This window comes from Tupaia chinensis, unplaced genomic scaffold (genome assembly GCF_000334495.1).
Source record: "Tupaia chinensis unplaced genomic scaffold, TupChi_1.0 Scaffold000047_1, whole genome shotgun sequence".
NCBI classification, from domain to species: domain Eukaryota; kingdom Metazoa; phylum Chordata; class Mammalia; order Scandentia; family Tupaiidae; genus Tupaia; species Tupaia belangeri.
Window position 1 is genome coordinate 2,753,163 of NW_006159505.1, and position 16,605 is coordinate 2,769,767.

At 42.9% G+C, this 16,605-nt stretch overlaps 1 protein-coding gene across 3 annotated transcripts in view; it reads right to left on the minus strand.

Annotated features, from left to right (window-relative positions):
• FAM168A (family with sequence similarity 168 member A) overlaps positions 1 to 16,605 on the minus strand; it is a 109,211-nt gene that overhangs the window by 41,929 nt on the left and 50,677 nt on the right. For all 3 annotated transcript variants that reach the window (XM_027774121.1, XM_014590511.2, XM_014590509.2), the window contains exon 2: positions 14,719 to 14,806. In XM_027774121.1, coding sequence (XP_027629922.1) covers positions 14,719 to 14,788 — 70 coding nt within the window. In that variant the 5' untranslated portion in view covers positions 14,789 to 14,806. The remainder of the gene's footprint in view (positions 1 to 14,718; positions 14,807 to 16,605) is intronic.

The window sequence follows — 16,605 nt, forward strand, 5'->3', positions numbered from 1 at the left end:
TGAGTGGCCGGGGAGTTCAGAGAAATTTTATTTTTTAGGAGGCAACGGGAAGGAAGGCAGGGCCAGCTGGTAGCATGGTGGTTAAGGCAGTAGGATCCCACATGACCAAGTGCATGGTTCCAGACTCAGACCTGGGGCTTGAAAAACATGAAAGACGTGTGTGCGTGCATGCCAAGATCCCAAGAGGACAATGGAAGAGAAGGGACTGCAGCACGGCCATGCCCCCTGGGAGTGATTTGAGGATGATTTCTCATTTTCTTCTCTCTTTCCAGTTAGCGCAAGCATTCTAGAGCACATTGGGGAGGAAAAAAAAAAGGAAGAGTCACCCCCATAGCATAGCAATTAAGCACTGTGCAGAGGAAGTCAGGTCCCACATGGCTGACCAAACTGACCAGAGTTCAAGTCTTGACCCTGGCAGTTTAAAAAGTATTCACGCTTGCATATGCATGCCTAGGGTACTGATAGAATGGAAAAGATGAAGAAATAAAGGATTGCAGGGTGACCAGGCCCTGTCGGGGGCTCTCTCTCTTTCTCTCTTGCACATACACATGCTCTCTGGCATTAAAAAAAAAAAAAAAAGGAAATTAGAGTCATGAATCCAGAAGCATACAGCCTTTCTTAGCCATTTCCCAGTGCTAGAATTAGTTGTAGACTGGAAGGCCAGAAATCCAAGTCTTTCAGAGTTGTGAATGTGTTACTGTTAATTCCTGAAGTAACTACCTTCAAAAATGAGACAACCATGGGGCCAGCAGGTAGTATGGTGGTGAAGGGCATGGGACTCCCACATGGCTGACAGTGGTTTGAGTCCTGGACCTGGCACCTTGCTTTCTCACTTCCCCTCTCTCTCTCTCTCTCACACACACACACTGTCCTTCTCCAGTCAAATTAAAATAAAGAAATAAAGTTAGACAAAGTAATCCTCTTTAAAAAAAGAAATTAGACATCCATATCTGATAAAGGAGGATGCGGGGAGGGTTAATTTTGATTCTATTTCTTTTTTATTATTATTATTTTTTATTCATGATAGAGCATGAGTGTGTATGTCCAAAAGAGGAAGGGAAACAGAAAGGTGGCTTTCTGATCATGCTATAATCTGTTTTTCCTCCAATTTTCCATTCTATCAAGATCTGGGCCTGTGTGTGTGTCCCACATGTTGCCACTGAGGACAGGATTCAAACCCCTGTTGACTGACTGGAATCTGGCTCTCTCTGCCTATCCTTTAACTGCTCTGCTACAGGGCTGGCCCCATAGGACCTTCTCTGTATAATGCAAATGATACTGTGCATGCTGTTGGATTGAATTAGGTGAATTGAATTCGATTAATTCATGGCCTCATCTTAACAGCTGAGTAATTAGATCAACCTAATCCTCTGAATTTTATTGCTTGTTTTATTACAGCTGTAATCAGTTGAAATTACAATAGGAAGCCCAAGAGTCTTATACACAGGCAACATGCTAGAGAGGAAGGACCTTTCCTGACTGAGAACCTGGATGATTTCAGGAAAGAACACCTAAGTTTCTAAATCCGTTAAATGGGAATAGCATTATCTTGCCCCATAACTACCAAGTATAGCTGTTGTACTGGAAATAATAACAATTAGGAACAAGGGGAATTTTCAAGGATTAGGGAAAAAAAAATTACCTGAGAAATATCTCCAAGAAAAGCTCTTTAACATACACTGGCCTCAGTACTCCTGAGAACTCAGTGAAAGTCATGACCAGTTTGGCATTTTGGAAAGATCTTTCTGGATGCAGAAAGTTCACTGAGCTCTCAGGAGTACTGAGGCCAATGGTACAAATGGAGAGTTCTGCACACAAGGCTGGGGCCACGTGGGAGGCCTGAGTTGGTTCCCAGATCAACCTATGAGTGTTCCCAGTACATGCCTATGGTCTTTTTTTGTTTCCTAAGAGTTATTCATTTCATTTTATTTATTCATTCATTTATTTTAATTTGGCCAGAGAGAGAGAGACAGAGAGAGAGAGAGAGAGAGTGAGATAGCAAGCCACCAAATACAGGACTTGAACTATGGTTGGCCATGTGGGAGTGTCCAGCGCCTTAACCACCATGCCACCTGCCGGCCACAATGCCTATGGTCTTAACTAAACTGGGAAGCAGGGGGCAGGAAGGACTGTGACATGGCAAAACCCTGCCAAAAATATCCATCTCAGGGCCAGAGGGGTTATGGTAGTTATAAGGTGCTGGATCCCTCACAGCCAACAATGGTTTGTTTCCTGGACCTGGTGGCTTAAAAATCATGCCAGATAAATGTGAGTGCATGTCCAGAATCCTAGGAGGAGAAGGAAGGTGAACGGACTGCAGCTTGCTCATCCTTCCTGGGGTGGGAAGGCTGATTTCTTACTTTCCCCCTCACTGTCTCTTTCCTCTCCGGCAAGTACATGTGCCCTATGGCAAAAACCTTAAATAAAAGAAAATACACCTGTTTTTCTCTCTCTCCCTCTCTTTTTCTCCCTCCCATTCTCACTCTTGATTGCTCTCTTATTTAACAAGGGGAGAGAAAAAAAAAAAAAAAGCCTATCTGTCCATCATACCTGAAACTCTTGGGCGACTCCTGTTGCAAGACAAAGTCTGGCTCCTACACATCCCAATGTCCTAGTCTCCTCTTGCTAAGCCTGGCCTGGCATTTTGCAATTAGCCAACAGCAAACACACAGCTGTTCTACCATACTGCTTGGACCGCAATTCTTCCATGGGACTGTTTAGGCTGTCCCCAATACTTGGGCATTCCTTCCCTTGCCCTTTGCTTCACTTTCTCCTTAATGTCTTTCTTGCCCTTACTTCCTCAGGGCTAGGTTAAGGCCCCTCTGGATACCCCAGTAACTGGTGTATCTTACAGTTCTTATCACATTACATTTCCATTTTTTCCTCAAACACCCATCCTCCAATTTGTGGGTCCAGTATTCTTCCAGTGACAGCTCTGTAAATTGTGCTTCTCTTTTTCCTTGTATGAGGACTTCAAAAGTTCATGGGAAAATAGAATTCAAGTAGGATTTTAGGCAACCAGTGGCATGGTAGTTCAGGCGGCTGGATCCTAAATGGCAACTGTGGTTTGAGTCCTAGACCCAGAAGCTTGAAAAACACGCTGGGCATGTATGAGTGGGTGACCAAAATCCGAAGAAGAAAATGGAGAAGGAATTGTAGTGTGACCATCTCTGGAGGGGAGGGGCTTTCTCACTTGCTCACACTCTCACTCTTTCTTTCTCTGGCAAGCATGTGTGCCCTATAGTAATTTTTTTTCAAGAGTTTATTTTGGTGCAAAAATTTTGGAGATCTACGCATACTTCTTTTCCATAATATGTATTTTATAGGAACTTTCTGAAGATTCCTCATATATCCCAGACAGGAGTTTCTTTCTGCTTGGGCTCTTACCACCAGCCTGTTCTTTCCAATTTCACTGCCTTCCTTCATAATCATTAAGCCTTGTGGCTGATGCCCTGGGTCTGGCCAAGATAGACCCACCAACTAACTGCTGTTTCTTTGCTGGCTCAACTTCCAGGGTAGAAGCAGCATGGACTGTAGACTCAGGCATGGGCTCTAATTCAGTTTTGCCATTTCAAACTATGAATTTAGGCAAGTTATTTCAGTTCACTTATATAAGCTATCTCTTATGTAAAATGGGATAATCATCATTTGCAGAGTTGAGGTGATAATAATGCTAATAATAGAAATATTACTACTTAGGAGTCAAGTATTTATACGGAGCATTTGACATTAATCTCATGTAATCCACACAACCCCTTCATGACGTAAGCCCTAGCACTACCTTTGTTTCATAAATGAGGAAACCAACTAGAGAAGCCAACGCACTTGCCCAGGTCATCGTGGGGACACTCTGGGCTGGCTAACCTGACGCTGATTTTCAATATTGTCTGCTCTTGCCTCCATTCCTGAGTCTGGAAAAGCTAAATGCTACTTCCCCAGCCTTCTGAGAACAAGGTACACAAAAGTCTGCTGGGGGATTTGGGAATCCTCTGCTTTCCTAGTGAAAGGATGGATATTACCGATATCTCCCCTACACCAGACAGGATCCCTGGAACTACAGTAGCTGTCTTACATCAAGAGGGAAAGGGCGCAAAAATCATGGGGAGATTGGTCTTAAAATCACTGACCTAATAAATCAGTGCCACCTTCCATGGACTTTCAGACTTCTTTTTATGTGAGAAAAGTAGACCTCTTAGTTAACTATTATTTATTTAAATTGCCAGAACGTATGCACTTGCCATAGACAGAGATACAGAGAAAGAGTACGTTTTTCAAGCTGCGGGGTTGGGATTCAAATTGTGTTCAGCCATGTGGGAACCAGCTCCCTTACTCTAGGCTATAGTGCCAGTCCCTTGACTAAGCTGCATAGCCAAGTCTTCCAGGAATATCTTCAGACACTTATAACTGATACACAGCGATCAAATGATGGAGATGAGATTCAAACCTGGGCAATCTTAACTTTTAAGCTATTTGAGAAATATCGGGCAGGACTTGGAGGAAATGGGTGCTCAGATGATGAAATGATTATAATAACAACAAACACTCAGCATACCCCCTCAAGGCTCCACGTTTCCCTGGAAACCTAGGACTGTCAGTAACCTAAATCCCAACAGAGCTGCTCAGGAGCAGGTGCCCCCTTTGGACACTACTCCAGCCCTCTCATCTTCATTGCAACTCAGTTCTCCCAGCTCAAGGTCCTCACTAAGGAGGGAAGAGTGAGGGAAGGTCTGTTTGGGCTCTCTGCCCACCTCTACTTAACTCATGGTACCATGAAGATCACACGCCTCCTGACACATGAGCATATGACATCAGAGTTTAATGAGCTCAGCGTAAACTTACAAATTGTGACAGCACTTGTGACAGTGGAGGTCAAGGCTTCTCCCTGGCAGACAGAGACCTTTGGAGGTAACAAGAAGTGTGGTTTTGTAGCTTCAACAAGACCAAGGATTATTGATTTTTCTGCCTCTTCTCCTGCTGAGACTAGTAATAGCAAAAATCTGATTTAGACACTTAAATTCAAGTACCTTCCCTACCGGCTGAGCAATTTTCAAGTAATCACACTTTGACCTTCCCCAACATGAGTCCTTTTAAAGCCAATTTTGGGGAGCCAATTATTTAGTTTTCCTAAAATGTGCAAAAGAATTGAAAAAGAAAGAATTGTTGGTTATCCTGCTGGAAACTGCAACTTCCATCCCCTTGTACAGGATTAGGGCTACCTGCTCACACACCTGCTCACAGACCTTCTCGTTTGTCTAACCCTTCTGTCATAGATGACATGTGATCTCTGTTTCTTAAGCTGTTTGTTTAGTTTATTTATTTAGTTAGTTTTAAAATTTGTCGGAGGGTGCATGCACTCACTGAAGAAAGGGGAAGAAGGAGTGAGAAAGTACCTTTCAGAGGTGAATGGCCACGCCACAGTCCCTTCTCCTCCATACTCCTCTCAGGATTTTGGCCACACGTCCACAGATATCTGGCCTGTTTTTCAAGCCACCAGATCTGAGACTCAAACCATGCAGTTGGCCATGTAGGATCCAGACACCCTAACCACCACGCCACTGGCTGGTTCTTTAAAGCTGCTTTGAACTCAAAGGAATTATGACATTCATGATGGCAAAATTACTGCACAAGTTCACAGAACGGGGAGAGAATAAGGAGACTCAAATGAAAATGCACTGTATGGCAGATGTGTGCATCGAAATCATCTAGAGAACTTGTGAAATCACAAGAGTTTGCTGGAACCATCTCCAGGGTTTCTGATTCAGTAAGCCTAGGGTGAGGCCCAAGAAGGTGCATTTCTAACGAGTTCGTAGGCCCAGGGATTACATTTAGAAAACCACTTGTTATAAAGTATGAATCAATTATTAGTCACAGAGACACTGGAAACTCATTACTGGGCAACTCCAGATGTTGGAATTCTTACTATCTCTAAGGAGTTCACTACATAAGAATATTCAATTTTATTATAATCCTATTTTTCTTTTTAAACAAAAACAAATCAGAACATGCCCCTCACCTCAAAGTCTAAAAACCAATAGTGACATAGCTCTACAGGTTTCTCTTTAATGTCACACAGATTGCAAATACTCAGAACACTAAATAATGCCTATGGATGTTCTTCTTTAAAAAAAAAAAAAGAAAAAGAGAAAATTTATTTATGTATTTGTTTGTTTGTTTGTTTTAATTTGACCAGAGAGGGACAGAATGAGAGAGAGAAAGTGAAAAAGCAAGCCACCAGGTCCGGGACTCAAACCCCACAAAGCCATGTGGGAGTCCAACGCCCTTACCCACCACGCCACCTGCCAGCCCCGCCTACAGGTTTTCATAAGACACAGTTCTCTTTTTTTTCTTTGAAGATTTTATTTTTTGCCATAGGGCACATGCATTCACCAGAGGGAAAGACAGAGAGAGGTAAAGTGAGAAATCACCCCCCCAGGCGGCATGGGCGCGCTGAAATCCCCTCTCTTCAAGTCTCCTCTCAGGATGTTAGACATGCATGCACACACACCCAGCATAATTTCCAAACTACCAGATCCAGGGCTCAAACCACTGTTAGCCATGTGGGAGTCCAGTGCCTTAATCACTGTGCCAACTGCTGGCCCAAGGCACAGTTCTCTTTTTAAAAGGTGTTTTGCATTTGAAAGAGGACTTCTTCTAGAAGTTCCAGACTATCCATTCTAGAAGAAAAGACAAGTCTGAAGGGGAAGTTTGCCAATATCCCAAAGTGTGTATATACTACTAAGAGCTACTATAAGAAAACCAATTTTTAGTATTCATTCATTCATTTATTTATTTTTAATTTTAATAGAGAAAGGAAAAGTGAGAAAGCAAGCCACCAGGTCCAGGACTCGAACCTCGTTCAGCCATGTGGAAGTCTAGCACCTTAACCACCACACCACCTGCCAGTCCCTAAAACAAATCTTTAAAAGAGCATTCTCTTGGGCTCGCTTTGTGGTACAGTGGTTGCACTGCTCAAGAAAAGCTAGAACATGGAACATACAAACTTAGGCTAGATTCTGGCTTCATTACTTCATTACTTCCTGGCTCTGTGATCCTGCATGGCAACGGTGGTGGAATCCTCAACACGGTCAGTCTGGGATACAATGGGCACATGCATGAGTGCTCAAGATCCAATGGGGTAGAGAACTGTAGGAGAGGGGTTGAGGTGTGACCAGATCCAGACAGACACTGTGGAGGCTGTTCCTCTCTGTCTCTCTCACACTCACACTCTTATCATGAATTTTAAAACAAACAAACCTAAAGAATAAGTTCTCCAGCTTTTTCCACAACACACCTGTGCTTACCATAGTAACGATCAGGAGTGGATGAGTATATAGATTGTGTGAGTACACATCGGAGCGGGAAGAGGTGACAAACATAACTCAGATAATTCTGAGATTTCCTTGACTAACTTAGGAACTCTGTGTGGGTTATAGGTGAATTGGTGCCTGCGAAGGAGTTGGTGCATTGGAGCTCCTGGGCAGCTTTATCTATTTATCCAGAGCTCCCAACAAACATCGCCATTTTCTGTGTGGAAATACTGGCTTAGAGCTACGTGTAAATCACTGCTTTAAAGAGCCTCAGGACAGAGAAGTCTGTTCCAAACTCTGACGTCAATTTGCCAGAGACTTATAGACCTCTGCAAAGCGTTCATTATTTGGGTCTTCATCATTCGTTTATTCACTCAACCAATCAATATTCATTGGAGATTTATGTTGTGTTAGGAACTGTATTCAGCACTAAGGACACAATAGGTATTACTGTGTCCTGCAAATGCAATAGGTATTAGAGAAATATAAACAGCAAGGCAGTAAATTATCAGTAAATTATACAGTAGACTACATATAGCTCAGTGGTTAAGGACATGGAACATGCAAACTTAGGCTTGATTCTGGCTTCATTACTTTTTGGGTCTTTGCTGGGGCAAGTCTTTTTATCTCATTTTTTCTTTTTCTAAGACAGGGTCTGTGCCAGTCCTTTGGAAGTTAAAGTATTGGATTCCCACATGACTGACTTTGTGATTCATGTCCTAGACCTAGCAGCATGAAAATCATACCAGACACCTGTGCCTGCATGCCCAAAATCCCAAGAGGAGAATAAAGAAGGGACTGTGTTGTGGCCATCCCCCAGACAAGGGATGATTTCTCACTTTTCTCTCCAGTGAGAACATGGGGGGGAAAAAAAGGTGCTAGATCCCACATGGCCAACTGTGTGATTCAAGTCCCTGCCCCACATGCTCAAAAAAACATGTCAGGAGTATGTACATGCATGCCCCAAATCTCAAAAGGATAAAGAAATGGAAGAGAAGGGATTGCAGCAAAACCAGGCCCCATCCGGGAGTGTTTTCTCCCTTTCCCTCTCTGTCTCTCTTTCTCCAGTGAGCACACATGCTCTCTAGAAAATAATAACTAAGCAATTAAATACACAAAGACAGAGTTTTGCTATGTCAGGATCTTTCTGTTTCAGTTTTCCAAGTTGCTGGGCCCACAGGCAAGTGCCACTACATCTTAGCTCTCAGACAAGGTCTCATGCTGTCCAGGCCAGCTTCAAGCTCATGATCCTCCCGCCTCAGCCTCCTGAGTCACTGAGATGACAGGTGTACACTCTTTAAGGGAGGGTCCCCTAGTCCTAGAAACTGAAAAGATATTCTTCTCCCATAGCTTATCTTTGGGAGCAATGAAAGGAGAACACATTTTAGGACAGATCAGCTTGCTATAAAGGAAGTATACACATTTGGAAAACATAAAGATTTAAATTCAAATCTCTCCTCATCCCTTAGAAGCTATATATACTAGCGAGACACACAGTACTCTTCTTTTACAGTTCTATGATAAGTTTCTTTATCTGTAAAAGAAAAGTATTATGCAGTTTATGATTAATAAGATTATAATTAGAATTGGCCCTGTGGCCTGGTGGCTAAAGGAGCTGGCTCCCACATGGCTAAACACATAGTTCAAATCCCAGCCCTGGAGGCTTGCAAAACACACCAGGTGTGTATGTATGCATGCCCCAAATCCCCATAGGGTAGAGAAATAGAGAAAGGACTATGACATGACCACGCTACATTAGGAAATGTTCTCACTATCTTTCTGTGGCGAACACATGAGTCTGCTAACAAATATATTTTTAAAATTATGATTAACATATATAATACCTAGTATGTGCTTGCCAAGTGATAATTAGTACTTTTTAACATAACTATCACTGTTACTATCAATAACAAATCTTTTCTCTAATGGACTATAATTGGCATGTGTTTATTAATCTACACACTTGATCTTCCATTTCCAGCAATATAGGAGGTAAGATAAACTGAAACTATGCCTACTGCACACAGCTAGAAGAGCTGAATAAAGTGTGACAAACATTTTATTCTTAGGCAGTGCTGAGATTTTAAAGGGAAAAAAAGTAATTCCCTGGTGATCAAAAAACTAAGCAGAAGCCCAAACCCAGAAGTCTAGGGTACCAAGCTGATGTTGGGCTGCTCTGAATTGCCATGTGGTCCATCAAAAGGCTTTCCTTGTACAGCCACCTGGGGTAGGAATAAGGCTTCAGGCCCTGGGGAGGCCGAGGACTGGGAACACAAATCCAGCATGAAAATCATACCAGACACCTGTGCCTGCATGCCCAAAATCCCAAGAGGAGAATAAAGAAGGGACTGTGTTGTGGCCATCCCCCAGACAAGGGATGATTTCTCACTTTTCTCTCCAGTGAGAACATGGGGGGGAAAAAAAGGTGCTAGATCCCACATGGCCAACTGTGTGATTCAAGTCCCTGCCCCACATGCTCAAAAAAACATGTCAGGAGTATGTACATGCATGCCCCAAATCTCAAAAGGATAAAGAAATGGAAGAGAAGGGATTGCAGCAAAACCAGGCCCCATCCGGGAGTGTTTTCTCCCTTTCCCTCTCTGTCTCTCTTTCTCCAGTGAGCACACATGCTCTCTAGAAAATAATAACTAAGCAATTAAATACACAAAGACAGAGTTTTGCTATGTCAGGATCTTTCTGTTTCAGTTTTCCAAGTTGCTGGGCCCACAGGCAAGTGCCACTACATCTTAGCTCTCAGACAAGGTCTCATGCTGTCCAGGCCAGCTTCAAGCTCATGATCCTCCCGCCTCAGCCTCCTGAGTCACTGAGATGACAGGTGTACACTCTTTAAGGGAGGGTCCCCTAGTCCTAGAAACTGAAAAGATATTCTTCTCCCATAGCTTATCTTTGGGAGCAATGAAAGGAGAACACATTTTAGGACAGATCAGCTTGCTATAAAGGAAGTATACACATTTGGAAAACATAAAGATTTAAATTCAAATCTCTCCTCATCCCTTAGAAGCTATATATACTAGCGAGACACACAGTACTCTTCTTTTACAGTTCTATGATAAGTTTCTTTATCTGTAAAAGAAAAGTATTATGCAGTTTATGATTAATAAGATTATAATTAGAATTGGCCCTGTGGCCTGGTGGCTAAAGGAGCTGGCTCCCACATGGCTAAACACATAGTTCAAATCCCAGCCCTGGAGGCTTGCAAAACACACCAGGTGTGTATGTATGCATGCCCCAAATCCCCATAGGGTAGAGAAATAGAGAAAGGACTATGACATGACCACGCTACATTAGGAAATGTTCTCACTATCTTTCTGTGGCGAACACATGAGTCTGCTAACAAATATATTTTTAAAATTATGATTAACATATATAATACCTAGTATGTGCTTGCCAAGTGATAATTAGTACTTTTTAACATAACTATCACTGTTACTATCAATAACAAATCTTTTCTCTAATGGACTATAATTGGCATGTGTTTATTAATCTACACACTTGATCTTCCATTTCCAGCAATATAGGAGGTAAGATAAACTGAAACTATGCCTACTGCACACAGCTAGAAGAGCTGAATAAAGTGTGACAAACATTTTATTCTTAGGCAGTGCTGAGATTTTAAAGGGAAAAAAAGTAATTCCCTGGTGATCAAAAAACTAAGCAGAAGCCCAAACCCAGAAGTCTAGGGTACCAAGCTGATGTTGGGCTGCTCTGAATTGCCATGTGGTCCATCAAAAGGCTTTCCTTGTACAGCCACCTGGGGTAGGAATAAGGCTTCAGGCCCTGGGGAGGCCGAGGACTGGGAACACAAATCCCTGCATGCTGCTGAGACCTTAGAGGAGTCAGATTGTCAGTTAAAAACAGAGACCAGACAACAAAAAATCCAAACCGAAAGTACAGAGATACAATGGGAAAGTTCAGGTTAATAAAGGAAGTCACCTGGGACCAGCAGTCAGCGTGATGGCTATGTCGCTGGACTCCCATGTAGTCGACTGCGGTTCAAATCCTGGACCCGGTGGCTTAAAACTCATGCCGGGCGTGTGTGTGTGCGTGCCTAAGATCCCAAGAGGAGAATGGAGGAGAAGGGACTGCAGCATGGCCATCCCCCCTGGGGGGTGATTTCTCGCTTTCTGTCTCTCTGTCTGGCGAGTGCATGTACCCTATAGTAAAAACCTCTCAAAAAAAAAAAAAAAAAAAAGACTCCCTACAAATTTGAAATTTGAGCCTGTGTAAAGTCTGAATTTATACCTGTATAGAGTTTACGATGTCTGTGTGGTCCTAGAACCTCCAGTAGAGGTATTAACTCAAAATATAGGAACAAACTGATAATATTCCTTGGTGACTAGTAGAAATAAAAAAAAAAAAAAACCAACAACAAAAAAAACAGGGAACCAGCAGTTAGCATAATGGTTATGTCACTGGACTCCCATGTAGTCGACCGCAGTTCGTGTCCTGGACCCGGTGGCTTAAAAATCACGCCAGGTTTGTGTGCGTGCGTGCCCAAGATCCTGAGAGGAGAATAGAGGAGAAGGGATTGCGGCGTGACCATCCCCCCTGGGGGGTGATTTCTCGCTTTCTGTCTCTATGTCTCTCTCTGTCTGTCTGGCGAGCGCACGCACCCTATAGCGAAAACGTCTCAAAAAAAAAAATTAAAAATAAAATAAAATTTAAAAAAACACAAACAACTCTTCTTCCCTTTAGAGGAGTACAAAGTATCTCATTTAATTCTTACAAATGTCCTAAGATATAGAAAATACCCCTGTTTATAAAAGAAATCAAGTTTAGGGAGACTAAGCAACTTGTTCGAAGTCACCAGCTACTACCTGACATAGCTGGGATTTAAACTGGTGTTCATTTAATCAAAACAAATGACTGTGCCAGCCTGGTAATACGGTTAGCAGCAAACTGAACCCACACGGTGGACCACAGGTTCAATTCCTGGTCCACCTGAATACACATTAGGCATGTGTGTGCGTGCTTGAACCCAAGATTCTGCTGAGTTGGAGGGCCAATGAAAGGAAGTCACAGTGCGAACAGACCTGTCTAGAGTGTTTTTCTCTCTTTCTCTTGTGTGTGCATATATGCTCTTGATCATGAAAAAAATAAATATAATTTGGGGCCAGCAGGTGGCAGAATGGTTAAGGTGCTGGACGCCCACATGGCTGATTGCAGTTCAAGTGCTGGACCTGGGGGCTTGAAACTCAAGCTGCACGCATGTGTGTGCATGCCCAAAATCCAGAGAGTAGAATGGTGAAGAAGGGGCTGCAAAATGGCCATCCTCCCTGGAGGACAATTTCTCACTTTCTCTCTTTCTGTCTCTGATGAGCACATGTGCCCTATAGCAAAAAATCTAAAATAAATAAATAAATAAATAAATAAATATGGAGCTGGCAGATGGCATGGTGGTTAAGGGTGCTGGACTCCCACATGGCCAACTGAGGTTTGAGTCCCAGACATGGCAGCTTGCTTTCTCATTTTCCCTTTCTCTTGCTCTTGCTCTGTTCCTCTCCGATCAAATTTAAAAATAAATAAATAAATAAATAGCATTAAATAAAATAAATTCTTTAAATAAATACAATTTGGGAAGAAATATATTAACAAATTCTACTACATGCCAAGCAGAAACAGGTCTGTTATCTTTCTAAGATATCACACTGCCTTATCTTCTTTGGGTAAATCGACAGATGAAGTGTAACTGTTTTCTTCCTTCTCAAGTTTAGCAACTCAGTAAGAATGATGGCAGTCAGGATTACAACAAATAGGAAACCAAAGCCCCCTAGACTCCCCTGGGCTCTGTGTGCCGAAGTAGCTCAGTCCCCTCTGCCAAAGGCACTGGAGTTGCTGGAACAGCCTGAACTGGGAAGTGGAAAGGCACGAGCTCCCTGAGCTAGTGGGGTGTGGGAGTATTCCCCCACGAGTCCTGCTTACTGGAATTCATTTTATTAAAATACTTATACAACAGAAGTTCAAACAAAATATTTATTTACTTTAAAGGTGAAATGATAAGGACAATGGGAGCCAGCAAGTGGCATGGTGGTTAAGCCACTGGACTCCCACATGGCCACCTGCAGTTTGAGTCGTGGATGTGATGGCTTGCTTTCTCACTTTCCCTCTCTCTCTCTGATCAAATTAAAATAATAAGGATAATAATAAAATTAAATGCATAATTCTTTTTAAAAAAAGGATAAGGACAATGAAGCTGGTGTGATAAACACAAACATGTGAAGTTGAAAGTTAGGGATAACAGCTATAGACGTACCAGGTTCGAGCCCCAATATGTTTCTGAATGTTATTTTGGTTGCACCGCATTGAGAAAGTCCTGACCGAGCAACATAAGCAGCTGCAAATGGCAGCAGTTTTAATTAACATGCATTTTTAGACACTTAAGTCAACATATTAATTATCTTACATGTATGAGTGCATTACAAAAGTAGTTCTCAATATTTTTAAAACATCAAGTCGAATATTTGAGGACTTTCTGAAACACTCTCTTCATGTCATTGTTAGATTACGAAGTTTGGAAACAACCAGGCAGGAGGTGGGGTTCTCAGAGATCGCTCTACTCAGTCTGAGGCGATCTACAGATACATAGTAAAGTGCATGAGGAGTTATAAAGAGGGACTGGGGCATTCCATGGCTTCCCCTAACTCCAAGGACTCTCTTTTGGGACAAAACTTTCCCACCTTGGGCCAGCAGGTGGTGTGGTGGTTGAGGGCACTGGACTCCCACATGGTTGACCAAGGTTTAAATCCTGGACCTGTCGGCTTGCTTTATTGTGTGCGCGTGCGCTTTCTTTCTCTCACTCGTCAAATTAAAAATAGATCAATAAATAAAGTTAAATAAAATGATTCTTAAAAAAAAGTCTTTCCCATCTCCCCTCCCTTGATCCTATCACCAACATCTTAATCTACTTTTTGATCCTCCTTTTCCCTTCTCCCACTTCTCTTACTTTACTCCATCTAAGCTCAAGTACTGACTGTACCCTGTATGGTCCAGAATTCCTCTATCTGTATTCACTTATATGTAATAATGACCACTATTAAGTACTTTGTGCCAGCCATTATATGCCAAGTGCCTTATGCCAGTTTATGTGATTCTTAGAGCAGTCCTATGAGATAGGGCCCGCCTTTTGTACATGAGAACATAGACTTGCCTACAGTAAAGTTAGGGAGAGATGCTTCTTGGAAGAGCACTGAGTTCAGACTTGAGTTCTTAGAGAAGGAAAAGTTGTCAGGAACAATGGCATTCCAGACAGAAGGCACAAAGGCAAAAAAAGTAGAAAACAGCTTGGTATGTATTTCAGGAAAAAGCCTTCAGAATCATCACACCTGGGTTCAAATATCTAATTTTTCTAGCCATCATTTCTCAAAATAAGAACCATTTTCATACTACTCACCCGTGTAGGCCATGTTCTTAGGGTTGCCATAAGGAGCCCCAGGCTGCACGGGGCTGTAAACAGGGTTCATTGTGGAAGAATGAGGATCCTAGAGGGGAAAACAAGGAAAGAGCATTGATTATTGCCTGTTCGTTCTCCCCGACATTAGCTTCTCCTCTAGAATCTTTAGTTTATGCTCAAAGGGATGCATCAGGGTATACAGTAGAAAGAAGACTAAACAGAAAGCACATGTGTCTGCCCTTGGCCCTTCTCATTTTACAGAGACTGAGAACAGAGAAGTGACGTAACTTGCCTAATGCCAACCTAGGCATTCCGACCTTCAGTGTTGGTCTCACTAACCCATTACAGCTCTGCCACTAGCGTACTGCATGGCATTGGCCACGTCACTTTCTCTCTCTGGACTTCAATGGCCTGATGGAAAATGAACTAATTTAGGATCTATGAGGTCCTTTCTAATTGTAACAAATGCTAGTCTCAAGCTGGGGAGGGTGTACTTCTATAGTTCATTATGGGTGCCCAGGTCCCTGGTGTTGAGTTCACAGAATACTATTGGGAAGAACAGCACGTGTCCTATGTCCCTGGCTTTTGTACCTACAGAGGACAAAATACCAGTTACTAGCAGCTTTTTAACAAGTGAGAATATGGGACGAGCAGATGGCATAATGGGAGTTGTTAGACTCCCATGTAGTAGACTGCAGTTTGAATCCCAGACCCGGCAGCTTAAAACTCACAAGGGGCACATATGCCTAAGATCCTGAGAGGAGAATGGAGGAGAAGGGATTGCTGCATGGCCATTCCTCCTGGAAGGGTGATTTCTCACCTTCTGCCTCTCTGTCTCTCTAGTGAGTGCATATGCTCTATAGCAAAAAAAATCTCTCTTAGAAAAAAAAAAAAAGAAACAGAAAAAGAAAAACAATTAGAATTTGGGACCAGTAGGTGGTATGGCAGTTGGGGCACTGTATTTCCACATGGCCATGACCATAGTTTGAGTCCCAGACCTGGTTTTTGGCTTTCTATCTGACGCTCTCTGGTCAAATTAAAAATAATAGGGACCAGCAGTTAGCGTAATGGCTATGTTGCTGAACTCCCATGTAGCTGACCACGGTTTGAGTCCTGGACCTGGTGGCTTAAACTCACGCCAGGCGCATGTGCATGTGTGCCCAAGATCCCGAAAGGAGAACAGAGGAGAAGGGATTGTGGCGTGGCCATCCCCCCTGTGGGGGAGTGATTTCTCGTTTCTATCTCTCTGTCTCTGTGTCTTTCTGGCAAGCACACACGCCCTATAGCAAAAACTGTTCCAAAAAAATTTTTTTAATTAAAAATAATAATGTTGAATAAAATAAAACGATTCTTAAAAAAGGCGAGAGTTTACAGGATCAGTAGGTGGCATGGTGGATATGGGCCCTGGACTCCTACATGGCTGATGGCGGTTTGAGTCCTGGACCTGGCAGCTTGCTTTCTCTCCTTCTCTTTCTGTCCTTCTCTGGTCAAATTAAAATAATAAATAAATAAATAAAGTAAATAAAAGAAATCTTGGGACCAGCAGTTGGCGTAATGGCTATGTCATTGGACTCCCATATAGTTGACCGCAGTTTGAGTCCTGGACCCGGTAGCTTAAACTCACACTGGGCGCATGTGCACGTGTGCCCAAGATCCCTAGAGGAGGGAACCAGCAGTTAGCGTAATGGCTATGTCGCTGGATTCCCACGTAGTCGACCACGGTTTGTGTCCCGGACCCGGTGGCTTGAAACTCACGCAGGGCGCGTGTGCGTGCGTGCCCAAGATCCCGAGAGTAGAGTGGAGGAGAAGGGATTGCGGCGTGACCATCCCCCCTGCGGGGTGATTTCTCGCTTTCTGTCTCTATGTCTCTCTCTGTCTGTCTGGCGA